The sequence below is a fragment of the Anabas testudineus genome, chromosome 10, assembly GCF_900324465.2.
Source record: "Anabas testudineus chromosome 10, fAnaTes1.2, whole genome shotgun sequence".
In the NCBI taxonomy this organism is placed as follows: Eukaryota; Metazoa; Chordata; class Actinopteri; order Anabantiformes; family Anabantidae; genus Anabas; species Anabas testudineus.
The window spans coordinates 16276108-16291070 of record NC_046619.1 but is presented as its reverse complement, the minus strand read 5'-3'; the positions used below and the strand labels follow the sequence as shown (position 1 = coordinate 16291070).

The 14963-nt window shown below is 38.6% G+C and overlaps 1 protein-coding gene across 5 annotated transcripts in view; it reads left to right on the top strand.

The window, feature by feature from the left end:
* The window catches only part of diaph2 (diaphanous-related formin 2), a 326327-nt gene that overhangs the window by 86584 nt on the left and 224780 nt on the right, over positions 1–14963 (top strand). For all 5 annotated transcript variants that reach the window (XM_026357343.1, XM_026357342.1, XM_026357344.1 and 2 more), the window contains 4 exons: positions 427–566; positions 12565–12639; positions 12727–12796; positions 13524–13660. In XM_026357343.1, the coding sequence (XP_026213128.1) occupies positions 427–566; positions 12565–12639; positions 12727–12796; positions 13524–13660 (422 nt within the window). The remainder of the gene's footprint in view (positions 1–426; positions 567–12564; positions 12640–12726; positions 12797–13523; positions 13661–14963) is intronic.

Below are 14963 nucleotides of genomic sequence, written 5' to 3'. Positions count from 1 at the left end.
AGCAGTTGGCTAAAAACGCGTTACTGTATGTGCACAAAGTGGGAAAAGGACTTTTACATTTGTCTGGGTCATAAAACCAATAGTTTTAGTTGCTATGATTTTACTGTTGTTCAGAGAATAATATTATTATTATATTGTTGCTCTTTTTAAGTGGCTCGGGCTGACTGTATTTTAGATTGGGTCTAATTATCCTTGCAAGTGTTTGGTTTGGATCTGGCTGTTCTCCCACCTCCCTTAAATTGGGACTTGCAGTTTTGAAAATTAATTTATTATATTGCGGTCAGATTTTTTTTTTACAGGTCGATTTTAAGACCTTATGTTGGATGGTCTTTACCAATGTTTGTCTAATTGTTCTGCTTATTTTTTCACCACATTAAAGTCATAGTGTAAAATGGTAATCTAATAACTCTCCTGCTCTGTTTTTAGGGTGGACTAAGGAACAGCAAGCATGAGTGTACACTGTCATCTCAAGAATATGTTCATGAGCTGCGTTCTGGCATCACAGAAGAGAAGCTGCTCAACTGTCTGGAGTCCCTCAGAGTGTCTCTCACTAGTAACCCTGTCAGGTTAGTAACTAAGTATTTTTTTCCAGTTTCTGCTAACTATTCCCTGCACTTTTTTGAAACTTGAATGATATATATATAACTAATTACTATGTCATGATGCCAAGCTTAATGTGAAGTCTCAGCTGTTTGTATAGCTTTAGTTTAACACATTCGGGTTCAGGCACTGTACAAAGTGTAGGTAACCCAAGTTTTGGGTTACCTTATACAAAGCCTAATACACTATCAATGCACATAAATGCATGTTTGATGTCAATTTCAGTGTATCTGTCATTTCAAACTACAAGTCAGAAAGCCATCCATTCTGAAACCTTCATAAATGTGTAGATCTGAGTCATGTCTACATGTCCCCAGCCCAACTAAAAATAACCAGAACCTGCACTTATTCTCTTGAACCTTAACCAACTTTGTGTCAATGAGCTCTGATTGGCTCTTCAGTCATTCATCGTAGGGCCTCGCAGGTTCTCCCTGTCTGGTCTTAACTCGTTACCCAAATGCTTTCTCTCGTAAATGGGATTTTCAATTTTAATTTGATCCCACTAACACAACAGAATCATTTGTGACAGGAGATCCTCTAAATTATTTACCAACCCACTGTGGAAGAGATGTTTCTTAATGTGAATCAATGAATGATGCATATTAAATGGTCATCAGATAAGTGAAATACTGTTTTCATGTTGACCCTGGATACAGAGAAAGCACCTGCCAGCGTGGCCCCAGAGGAGCTTTTATTTAATCTGTGTGCTATTACCAGCATTACTGTTGCATCCTTGCATTAAGCAATTTGGAATAAAAGACAAGAAAAAGAGCTGTGTTTTCTTGGTAAAATTCCATTATCAAGAGTGACAGACACCACGCACAGTTATTCATTTAAACATATAAAGGATGCAATGAAAATTTGTATTAATAGCAACACTCATTTTCTAAATCTAGCTTAAAACAAGAAGTAATGCAGCCATTGAGATCCACAGAACATATTGGTTTGAATTACACTTCAAACCAATAAGATATTTGACAATGTCACATCCCACTGTTGGTATATTTATAATATATTAAGCTTAATACAAATGCTGTTATGTTGTACAGCATAATCAATAGCTGGGTCGCTTTGTAAATATTCCTCAAGTGACTGCCGAGCCGTGTAGTCGATCTCCACAGTCTTCAAAACAAACTGCAGGGAATAAAGTCTGCCTTTCCACTCAGAAAGGCCAACTGGTACCAAGGGGATGTGAGTGAGGGCAGACTTAAACTGTAGCATGTGGCTGAACCTTTGACCAACTTGTGAGGGACCAGTGCACCTGCCAGGTGACTCCTCCTGGCCAGGTCCATCCAGGGAGATGCAGTAGCCACTATTGCGTGTATGAGCTGAGCAGGACTATACAAGTGTCTTTGTGTCTGTCATTATTTTCTTGAAGCATGAATAAGGCTACTCCTAATTAATATGAATGCACTTAATTGTCATGGATCACAACACACAGGAAATTCACATTTGGTTTGCCCCTCTGACTCCGCTATGTTAATGTAACCTTTGTAGGGTATGTCATCATATACCAAAAATAAACCATGAAGCTCAGTGGATTCACACTTGTTTGAATTCACACCTTTGAAAAGCGATGAGCTGGCTTGCCTTTAAAATATTGCTATTTGGTGAAATTGATTATGCATTTCACTCTGACTAGTGATAAACATGTGTATCTCAATATGCTAGTTATTTCTGTGTGATCATTTTTGCTGAGAGATTATTTGCGTTGTATTTTTCAAAACAGAGACATCTGCCATTCCAGCAGAGATACAAATACTATCTGTAGAAAGCCAGTTTGGAGCCTGCGTTGGACCTATTAGTCCTAAATAATCTAAAATATTTCTCTCTCTAAATTTAATTTCACCCACTATTAACACAAATGAAAGAAATAAGTTAAAAAAGCTATTTGGAGAAACACAAATGTTATTGTTGAAACGATCAAGACATTGTTACTGGTGCGTTGAAGATTTTATGTTTTTTGAAATGGTACTTCTAATATTTCTTGGACCATCTTCTGCTTAGATTACAGCACTCATTCCCTGTTGCATTGTTTCGATAAATTTATGCAGTGTCACCACATTTATTTCCATTCAGAGGTGCATTAATTTCTCCCTAAGATATTTTGTTGATGATGGGATTGGACCGCTGTGTAAAGTCTTCTCCAGGCTTCTCCATCCCAAAGATTTTTAGTGGCGTATTAAAGTCTGGACTCTGTGGTGACCAGTCCATGTGTGAAAATTATGTCTCGTGTTGAATGAATCACTTTTTTTACAATTTGAGCCCGATGAATCCTGGCATTGTTATCTTGGAATATACCCGTGTCACCAGGGAAGAAAAAAATCCATAAGTGGAAAAACCTGGACATTCAGCACATTCACGTAGTCAGCTGACCTTGTGTTGCCAGCAGAAACATATTAATCACTACAGTAATTAATTATTTGCTTAGTGAAATCCAGGTGGTGACTTGCCTGCAGTGCATGCCTCCAAAGTTTTGTATAAAATCAATAGTTTTATCCTACATTTCCCTTTTTGAAATGACAGCACTACATTATAGCAACACAGTGCCAGCTGATGCTACAGTAATTGTTCCTGATCCTGATCCTTAATGCAGCATAATTCATCCATAGTAATTCTGCTGTGTTTAAACACTTGAAAATATAGACGTTCCTGCAATGATTAAATCAAAACCAGTGCTCTGTTACATTAAGCATTAAACTTGATCCTGTACGCAGTAGTGAGCCTCCCGATTAAAGTGTTGTCGGTCTTCACAGTGAGTGCTTACCATTGCCTTTTATTTTTCCTGCGATGTTTGGGCAGCCTGCTAATTTGCTCCCAGAGGCCTGTGTTTGTCTAATAGTTTAATTGGCTGGGCTATGCACCTGTTTGGCAGCACAGGTGGCCACAGGGCCATTGTGCTGAGGGCCTTATCTCCCAGGCAGTCCCACACAGGTGTGTGGCATGCAGCCTTTGCAGATCCACCCACAGATGGCATTGCCTGGAGCATCGGCTGCCTACTCTGTTTCCACTCTTTTCTTCTCAGCTGTCGTGTTTTTCACTTCTCTTTCTGTCATATTTCCCCAGCCAATTATTTATCCTCTACTTCATTCTATCACTTTTAATTTTGTCATTTGGATACTCGATTCTTAATTTAGAAGTGTCAGATTGACTATCCACTTTTCATTAATTTCTTAATCCACTGACATAAAGAGAGATGCCAACTTACAGAAAATTACAACCCTGTTATTTTCTAATTTAGTGGGGGAGAATGTGTTTTGGTCCTGTCTTTTTTTTCAAACCTTACCTTCTTTACTCTCTGTATCACATGTGAAACCTGATTAAATTTTAATACAATATGTTAATTAACTTTTTTCTTTCTTTTTGCATGATTTTGCCTACCTTACTTTTACATTTTGTTCATTTCAGTTCATAGCAACCCAGAAAGAGTTGGGTTGACTCTTTTCTATTATCTGACTCAGCTGCTGTTCAATCAACAGACTTTCCAATATGAATATAGGCAAGTGGTTTCAGTTGTTCTGTCAGTGATGCACATATCCATGGAGTTTCCTATGTTTAGCCCTTAGCATTACACTGTGACTCTGTCAAATCCCGACAGTGACTTCCATATTAGATCTGCAAGCTCTAAGATCCCTAAGACATATTTAAGCAAAATTGAACTGGGCTCCCAACTTTTCATTATGTGAAATCTTCATGGTACAAGTCAGACATGTTCTCTGGGGCATTTTCTTGTGGGGTCTTTTTGTGGAGGCGGGAGACATTTGCTGACACCAGAGTTTCTCTCTGTCTGGATACTCGAGGTGTGGGTTGTTGTGATGATCTTGCTACTCTGCCACAAAGAGTGTGTCTGAGTCAGAATCGGTCTCACCAGATTTTCTCAGCTGAATGCTTGCAGCTGAGCACCGAGGGTTGCAAAGAACACTAGTAATGGCCTTTTACGAGCTGTGCAGTTAATACGCCTGCCAACGTAAAGCTGCTCGTCTTACTGACTGTCATAATCACCAGCACCATAAAGCACTGAACAACATACTGGGAAACACATACTTGACATATCTGTCAAATACAGAGTTATTGCTCCTCATCTACTTACTGAGACCTTTTAAGAACTGAAATTCTGTCAATCCCCTCTCATCTCATAACCCATTCTACTTATTCAAGAGTTGGATTTAGGATTATATGACCTGAAACATGATCTTTAGATACCAGTGTAATCACACTGTTTTTTATGAATAGGAAAATTATTACTGCTAAGGTGTCAAAAAAAACTACTCCCTTGGCACAAATGTTTTTTTTTTATTAGTAACACTAACTTAGACACTTATATCCCTCGCCCTTATCTATCATCTGCGTGCATAACAACCAATTAACACCTATAGCACTAAGGAGCATACCCATCTGTTCATCTGCCTTTGTGATTACTTGAACAAATATGAGCATCTCCGTGTCTCATAGACTGTGTATGCCCCCGACAGCTTAGGCCCTTGTCTTGCAGAGACACAGTTTGTGAATCTCAATGCATCTGGAATGAGTTAACTCTGCCCTAATAAATGACACTTGTGTGAGGTTTGAGGTACAGTACACATCAGTGTGCGCGCTCTGTCAGACATAGATTCTTCACAGAGATGAAGAACTGTTTCAACTCTGTCATTTTTGATGTGGAAATAGCTCGCTCGATCTCAGTGAATCATCCATAATTGATCCTCTGGATTCACTTTGTTATTCGAGATAGTGCTTTTGTAAGCTCAATCAGACTCCATGTCAATTTAAAATCTTTAAATATAGCATTAAAAAGCCTCATGTCCTTAGTGTAGTTCGAGGGGACAGACTACCTCAGGACACATGACAGTGTGATGCCTTTGAATTGTCTGGATCAAGCGCCACTTCTTAACATCCCATCGCTTTGTAAAGTAATGGGAAAAAATAGCAATTTGATTTTCAACAGCGATGACCAAGATTTAACATCCTCTAGGAAAGGATGAGCAAGGAAGGAGCGGCGAGACATATGATATTTAAAAACCTGAATTGTCAGGGTCATAAAATGTGTTGTGGCTGTCGCTACAGGAAAAGAAGTAGAAGTAGGGGAGGGAGCCTTCCAGTGAGGTAATTTTCTTAGCACTATGCTGTGGGACTCTACTTTCTAGACTCCCAAGCCACTCTCAACCACCCTCCAGCCTACACACTTGTCAAGGAGAAACAAGACAGGAAAGATTTGACATAATCATTTAGTAGAGGACTGTAGGCAAAGGTTTCTGCAGTCTCTTGCAAGAGAAATAATTCACTTATTAGTGAATCCATATTTATTTTTGTCCTTTTACTTTGCAGGATGGTGCGATCATTCTTGTTTTATAGCAGTCCAAGTGTTTTATTTGACTGTTAAAATTGGCATGAATCTTATGACACTGTCTTCAGTGGACGTGACGCGCAGTCACAAATGAGCAAGTTAACTAGTCTTTACCCTTGCAGCTGACTTCAGAGTTGACGTTCGCCCTTGTGCCTCAGAGGTGGTAAAAATGATTTTGGAGACATAAATGTCCTCGGAGTCTGGGTATATTTTAAGAGTGATGCCTATTTCATTTTATGACACCATCTGTTAACCTCAAAGATAGCCGTATCTGTTATGGTCCCACAGTGACACATGCTGTTCATGATTCAGAAATATCTGATTTGAATTCAGTATTGATTTAGCTGTAAATTGTCTTATGCAGGTGTAGAAAATATTGCTTTTGTATAGGCACAATTCAAGAGCACAAGACACAATAGTATGTTTTAATATGCCTTTTTCATTGTTAACATGCTTAGTAACAGTATTTTAACAAATATTTTTCTTTTTCTTTTTTGAGTGATGTGTGTTTCTTTTCTTCTTTTATGCTGTTGTACTAATTAAGAAATTCCTGGCAAATAATAGCACAGACACACTCACGCATTCTGGAGAACTGACGCTTTGCAAAGGGTTTTATACTGTCGACTGTAAAAGTTGCCAGCATGAATGGCAACTTTATGGCCTTGAAAATAGAATCTGTTCTCAAAGAAATGCTTGCCTCTGCATTTCCCTTTGTGTCTTGAAATCTATCTTTGCAGAACCCTAAGGAATGTGTTGTTACATCACTTCGAATCTGATGATCCTTTCTCTGATTTTATACTAAACTATACTGGAATTTAAACTGGTCAAATCCTGCAGTGTGCCAGTAGTACCACTGATTTTTGTGTACCTTTACCTTAGTGGTGAAGATTGTTGAATGAAAATTTATAATTGTTGAATAAAAAAAAGTTTATGTTGTTCAGATGTTTAGAGTTTAGATATTTGCTCATGGTCATGTCACACATCTGAGGAGCACGATATGCTGTCTGCACTATTTGATTTAATTTTGATATGAGACTTTCTCTTCACAGTTTCTCACACTCTTCGTACGTACTGCACATGACACACACAGCATACTGATGCACATTGCCTCCACTGAGTTCTGTTTAGCATGCTTGTGCGTACACAAACACTTTCAGGTCCACCAGGAAAAGTTAAACATTGATTTATGTAGTTTGCCCGATCTTCACTCTTTGTTAAGGCCACATTTTGGAATCAAGCCAAAACTCAAATACCATTAAAAGTGCAAGGTCCAAGTTTCTGCACCGCACCTATGGCTGCACCAGCAGTCACATAGTTGGAGTGCTGACACCAGAAACTTTGCTCGTGGTCTGTTTTACTTCACTTCCAGACAGTATGCGTAACATACAATGATTCATATATGGAGAGCAGAGATATTATCAGGACAGCTACAGTAACTGAAGTGACATAGTGTAGCAGCTTGATGGAGTTCATGTTACATAGTTTTACATATGTAGGATATCAGCTTCTCATTGTTTTGTTTTGGGGACAGCATATGTCAATGATGTCTAAATGCTGGATGGACATCATGTCTGTGTACTCAGGCGCATTGCAGTAGTTTCTTGGCATCATAATTTTACCTTGGTTCTGCCATAACCATTGACAAGTCTCCTAAATATTTAATGCACTTTTGTGTGAGGCAAAGTTTTTTATTAATAAGGTTCAGCAAAACACAAGAGGAAACTGCATGTGGTAGATTTTAAGAATTCTCAGAAGGATTGTGTAAAAAAAAACGTTTACGTAATTGATGTATATGGTTCATAACTTATTTCTGTGTATCTTACTTTGCAGTCTGGATTTGCTTCATATAGTTTAATAGCTAGAATGTGGGATAAATCCATCATCAAGATATTAAATCATAACCACCTTGATAGCTTGTGCTGATACAGAAGAGTCGTCTTTATAATGTGAGAATCTGAAATAGCCGTTTTTAAACAGCACTGGGGATTCAGGCGGCGTGTTTATTTGACAATCTGTTGGTCCAAAGCCACTAACAGGTCCAACATTTTAATAACATTCTACATTAGTGCATGCTAGAATCCTAATTGTTGTATAAAGCTCCAAGCACAACTGAACCTGTGCAATAACAGGAGCCATTTGTCCTTAGTAACACTGTCATCATTATTTTTGTCAGTTGCAGGCATCCTCTTTAGGGAGAAAGCATACATATAAAATAATAATATAACCTGTGATAAATAAGAGTACTTTAAAAACTTTTAACAATATTAGGAACCAGTAAACTGAAAAACTGTGTGACAATATATCTTTTGGGATCCATTTTGTTTCAATCATCATAGCCAACAGTTGCAAAAGCCAGCATTAGATTGGGAAATTGTTAGTTGACAGTTTTTGATGGTAATCAAGCAAATAAAACCTACAAAGGACACATGAGAAAAAGTTGTTGATTATTTATAAAATGTGCTACATTTTGAGAAGCAGTGAACAGAAAAGCACAGTTCATATTTTATATCTAATATCTGTCACCTGATATGTCTTGTGCATTATAGTTATTTCAGTAGGCTATTAAATTGATCAGAGTATAATATAGCTCCATGTTTGGTATGGTAAATCACTAGGCAGACACTGCTGGTGCTTGGTTTCAAGCTATAATGTTCAGAGCTATTTGTTGCATAGCGCATTGGGCCTCAATAGGAATACTGTAGCACTGAATAGGTCAGCAGTCTCTCAGAGGGACAGTTGTATGACTTTGCTTGTAATACAATATGAAATATATTGCACTTGCACAGGAGCTTTCAATAACAAAGCTCCCCACCTAGCCATGATAAAATAATAAAACAGGTTACAGACTGAAATCAATGCGTGCACAAGCCAGCTAAACACGAGCCCAGTGATCAGTCAAACAGAAGGGGTGAGAGAGCCTCTGCTTCTCGCTGTTACTGCTGCTGTCGAGTCACTTACTGTGGCCGGTGATGCACAGTAATCTTTTCATCATGTTCTTACATTTCCCTTTCCAAGTGTTTGCAGAACTCGACACACGCGCTACACTTTGTTTTCCACGCGGTTTGTTATTACATCTTGTCTTCAGTTTCGCCAATCTGCAGCCTTACTCTAATTATTTGTATTGCTCAAGCTTGGAGTAGCACCAGGAGTACAATTCTGTCCACTCTGGCAAAATGGTTTCATACTTTATGTGAGTAACAGTGAAAATGCCAAAACAACATTCACTCTAACAAGACTACATTTATGGTGATTTAAGTGCGTTAGCGTTTTATTTATTTCATGCCTTTGAAGTGAGCCATGTCTTTGGACGATGGAAAGAAAGTGCATGAGAGAATGTCAGTGTTTTTATTTAAAGCAGGCTCATCCCCTTGAAAATACTGTAAACAGAAATCAAATGCACACATGGGAATATATGCACACACTTCCTTATGTTGACACAGCACTGTTACCTTACAGCAACATGGTCCTGGATTCGAAACTGTTGACTGACTAAGATGTTTATGTATAGAGTTGATCCTCCAGATATCCTCATGTCATGCATGTTAGGATGGGCTTTAGTCCACCATGGCCCTGAACTGGAAAACTATGATAGTATTTGGATGGATGGATAAATAGTTGCTCATGCATAACTACATACTTTAGTCTTTTGGTAAACAAACATAAAACATGTTACATGACAGGAAGACAAATCGTCGTCTCATCCGAGAGAATTAGATTTTGTTCTAGTAAGCTGAGCAATATTGAGAAAGGTCACAACATAATGGATGTTCTTGGTCATACATCTTGCTATTACGTTGTGTAAACATCTGTGGTTGAAACATAACTGCAACACAATTGTCTCAAACCAGCAGAAATAACACAAACTATAGAATTACTTCCCTAAGAGTAACCATACATTTTTCATTTTGCCTGCGGAATATACATGATTGCAGAAAGTAACGCAATTTGGTGGCACTTAACTAGAGGATTATAGCCATCAATATTAGATGAACAAGTCCCCCCCACAAGTTAATGAAATCCTTGGATGTATGCCCACATTAGGAGAAGGGACTGATAAGGGAAACATTCTATCTCCTTCATGGCTTAATTGCTACATTGGTAATTACCATTGACACTAACAAAGGTATGCCATGTTTGACTAAGCATGAGCTTTAGCCACCTACAGTAGAAGGATTGCTGCTCTACACTATGAGCAACAAGGGTTATCTGATGAGAATACCCGCTGGTACCACTGTAAGCTTGTAAATGTTATTGTTTATGATTGTATTCCAATAAAGAAAAAAAAAAGCTGAAAGCAGATTGCTGCACTGACAGCCTATTATAGTGGGCAAAAACATTATTATTGCTGCAATTATTATAATACACATACATATAGTGGTCTTTCTTTAATAGTGAGAACACCTTTACCGTGGTGTTTACCATCTTGTAACTAAATGCCTAACCACAACTCTTAGCCTAACCTGAGCTATAACACCGAGTTGTAAGCCTCAAACAGTCCTTTGAAGTTATGTGGATCAACCAAAGTGTCTTCACAACCATGATATTGAGCTAAAAATTGCAAACACAATCACAAAAAAGAGGCGCGCATACAGACATATACTAGTAGTCATGTTATTAATATTATTTATGTTTGCAGTAATAGTATGTTGTGCACAGAGGCAGTTTCTCTGATGAACAGAGATAGGGCACTTCACAGCCTCGAGACAAACACTGTAGAAGTACCATCTCTCATTTTCTTTGTGGCAACTTTGGGGACATTTAGAAGTCAAGCTGCAGAGGACCTGAGGGTATACGTGAGGGGACAGAAAATGATAGACAGTCTGGATCTAGGGAGGAGTCAAAACATTTTGTGCTTTAAAAACCTTGAGGCGGGCAGCATTATGTTGCAACCTGGAGTAAGAAGTAAATTTTTTACTCTATGAAAAATTTAATGCCACCTTTCTTTTGTATTTATTCACTTCCAGCAACAATAGTGAGGTAAATACGGAACAGGCAGCAGCAAATATCAAATGTACATTCATTAGTGCAGTATTATAGGACAGAATCAGAGAGCAGACAAATAGAAATTTAGGCAAATTACCAACTCCTTGTGGGTTAAAAAAATCTAAAGCCTGAATACAGAGTGATTAAAGGTTCAGAGCATCATACAATGCAAGATGTATAAGACTCTTGACATTCTATATAGCTACAACCTGGTGTGATATGATATGTACAGTAATACTGTAATATTTTTTCCTTTTCTCTTGCTGTTCTCACGTAGCTTATTGGGGTTACACAGCGTTCTCAGACTCCTATATTGCAGTTACACTGTGTAATAAAGACAATTCCTGTTCACAGAAATTGGTTCCATTTCCTGCTCTCTGAAGACTGACATTACCATCATTACTAAGAAGCATAAACAAAGACAGTAGTGGATTTCCTGAATTGTGCTGCCTCAGCCATGTCGCCTCCTTTCGCTCTTTGTTGTCTCAGTCTCTCATTTACTCCACCTCGGCAACACAAATACATATAACTGCATTATTATTCTGCAGTAAACGGAGCCGGTTTGTTCTCTCCTCTCTTCTCTCAGATGTGTGCAAAGCACATGATGGAAGGAAGCGTTCAAACTGGAAGCTCTTTATAAACCGACATTTATAAATTCAAAACATTATTACATTTTGTTTATATTAAGAAAACAGATCATCATTATACACTACACTAAATATTAATGACTTATAAATTGGTTCTGCTTGTCTACTAATAAAACTTGAGTAATGGTGGGCTGGGGGGGTTGTAGTGCGCACTAATTTCGTCACAGATCAAAGAAATACCTCACCTCAACTTTGCCAGTTGCCTCAGGCTAATGCATCTCATCCCTAATTGAGGGTCTCTTCCGACTCACTGAGTCAATACAGATGACTTTAATACTCAAACCATTATTATTTCAAATCATTGTCAAAAAGGCAAAATAAATCATTGACTTATGCTGCGTTAATGTCAGAAAATTGCTCCATGCATTTTACATTATTGACAGTTAGGGGCCTGAAAACAAGTAATGCTAATAACATAATCTGGCTGTGACCACACTGCACCTCTCACCCTCCTCCTGCCCGTCTCTCCTCCTGGCTTAGACAAACGGGCTCATCTGCACTGGATCATTTGCCGTCTCCTGATACGCTGTGGTTTATAGCCAATTATCTCTCACGATCCATTATCGATTATGCTGTTATCTTTCTTGCATTGCTTAATCTTTTGGCACAGGAACATAGCAGCGCACAGGGGGGCTTGGATACAAACAGCTTAGCAATGGGAACACTAGTTAAGATGGATGGGTGTTCATTTGCTTGTAAATGGGTACAGTTTAAATTCAAACTGCATTCTGTATCAAGGAGGGTAGGGTGCTTTTTTTATTTGGAGCTCTCCATGTTAGGAATTAAAAACCACTACAACAGTCAATTTATCCAAGTGACTGTTAAACCTTTGATATTAGTCTGAATGACTGATTTCCTCCGAGGTTAATACAATATTGCCTGTGTTTGCTTCCTTCTCTGAAGCGGCATGGCTTCCAATAAACCAGCGGGGCAGCGACAATTTTGACACGCTGTTGGGTAACTAATTTTTGTGTGTGTTTATCTTCTTTCTAGCTGGGTTAATAACTTTGGACATGAGGGTCTCGGCCTTCTTCTGGATGCTTTGGAGAAGCTGCTGGACAAGAAACAGTGAGCGATCTCCTCTTACTTCCCACATGTGCCATTTATAAAGTTCCAGGTTCTGTTCATGTCATCACTATGCTTTTGTTTTTGCAGGCAAGAGAATATTGATAAACGGAACCAGCATAAACTCATCCAGTGTTTGAAGGCGTTCATGAACAACAAGGTTTGTATAAGTCGACAAGATGATCTATTGAATAAGTTTGATAATTATTTCATTTCATGTCAGCAGTGACCTTAGATTCAAAAAGGGTTCCTGCCATGACAAGTCACTAGCAGGAGTGTGAAGATAATATCTTACGTTTACTACAAATAAATTAAAAGCACAAACAAGATCTCTCTTTGAGCACTTCATTTTCTTATAGTACCTCCGGTTATTGGGATTCCAAACCTCATTTGATTCTGGACTCTGACAAGCTTGGGATAATGGGACAGTGAAGCGAAGCTAATTTTACTATTTCAAGCCCACAGTCTCAAATCTTTTAATGATCCTTTTTGGGAAGGTCTGGCTCATTTGTCAAAAGTGGCACACATTTCAAGGATAGCCGAACTATTGATGTTGCTTCTCTCTAGAATTAATTCCACACGTGGTCTTCTCTACTTATTCCTTCAGTTGTGAGGAGACAAAAAGGTACAGGAGACTATAAGTATTTGTCCCTGTAGTCCTGTCCTGAATTGAATTAATTCATCATCCTCTCCATTTTCTCCAATGGCCTCGTTGTCCCTCCTTAAAAGACAATTAAGGCTAACTATAACTTACCTATATTACAGCTTCTGTATATAATTCATTTTTTCCTTGAAGTGAAAGTTCTCCAAGAATGCAAATAGTCTCATTAATTTACACCCAATGGACCTCTTTTTCTTTCCAACCCCCTTCCTTACATGTTTCATAGTATGGACTGCAAAGGATCTTGGGAGATGAGCGCAGTCTGTTGCTGCTGGCACGAGCGATTGATCCCAAACAGGCCAGCATGATGACTGAGATTGTTAAAATTCTCTCTGCCTTCTGCATTATTGGAGAGGAAAACATGTAAGTCGATTTCACTCTGCCTGATCATTTGTCACATTTGTTTCTGCACATCTAACTCTTGCATTCATCATCATTAGACAATCATAAACCAACTCACTCAACAATAAATGATCTCAAGATTTCAAGAGTTTAAATACGATTTTGACGGTTTCTTTTTTTCACAGTCCGTTAAATCTGAAGTTTTGGTTTTATTTGCACTTTGGAGACATTCATTGCCGAGGCTGCTTCCACTACCCCAAAGAAAACACAAAATAAAAAAAGTTTATTTCACGTAATTCACAGACCTTGCTCTTGAGTGTTTTTATTAAAATTATTTTCAGCAGACAGTGTTTTCAGGGACAGATATCACAAAGCTTTTGCAAATAAAACTAAACGTAGAAAACACTAAGGGTAAGACACTATGATATAGGTGAAGTGTTGTAAAAAAGTTTCAAGATTCAAAGTTGGGTGAGGGCCACATTTTCCTATATTTCCCAGTAAATCACAGCTGAAATAGAAACAACACAAAACCATTTCAAAACCCTGACTGATGACAAAAAAATAATGAGATATGGTCCATCTCTGCTATGTTTGCACACAGTGTAATGTTTCTGAAACAGCAACTGGGAAGGAGATGACTTATTCTTGTAAACACTGGAATATGACTATTGCTTCAATCTTCTCCCACTGGGTGGCATGTACTCTTACAGAGATTGCACCACTTGCATATGTTTGTACTCGCTGTGAGCGTCTACTGCTGCCACAGACCACCCCAGACGGAAAAGAAACCTGTTAGTTCACTTGGTCAGATGATGCAGTTTAGTCTGTTTAATGTGTTGAACTACTCAGCGTAGTTTGCCACGGACACACAACCTAGCTGACATCTTATAAATTGGATTTAGGGGAGTGTTTTTTATTGTTTCCCACAGGGCCAGACTAGAATAACAATGGCACTTCAAAGTCAGTCTGTATGCAGTGGTGGAAATACTGTAAACAAACCCACAAATTCTGTTGGAGAAGCTGACTTCAGCAGTGTGTCCCACATCTCTGACTGTCCAAATAGGCCTTTATGCTTTGTAGCACTGACTCTTGGTGCAAAGATGCACGACTTCGAAAATGTTACAAAGTATGAAGGAGTGAGAATTTAGGCCGGTTCATTTTTAATTTCAGCTAATTTGATTTATCTTTTTTATGGGTTTATCCATCTATCCGTCATCCTAACCACTTATCCTGTTAAGCGTCGCAGGGGGTGCTGGAGCCAATCCCAGCTGTCATTGGGCGACAGGCAGGTTACACCCTGGACAGGTTGCCAGTCTCTCACAGG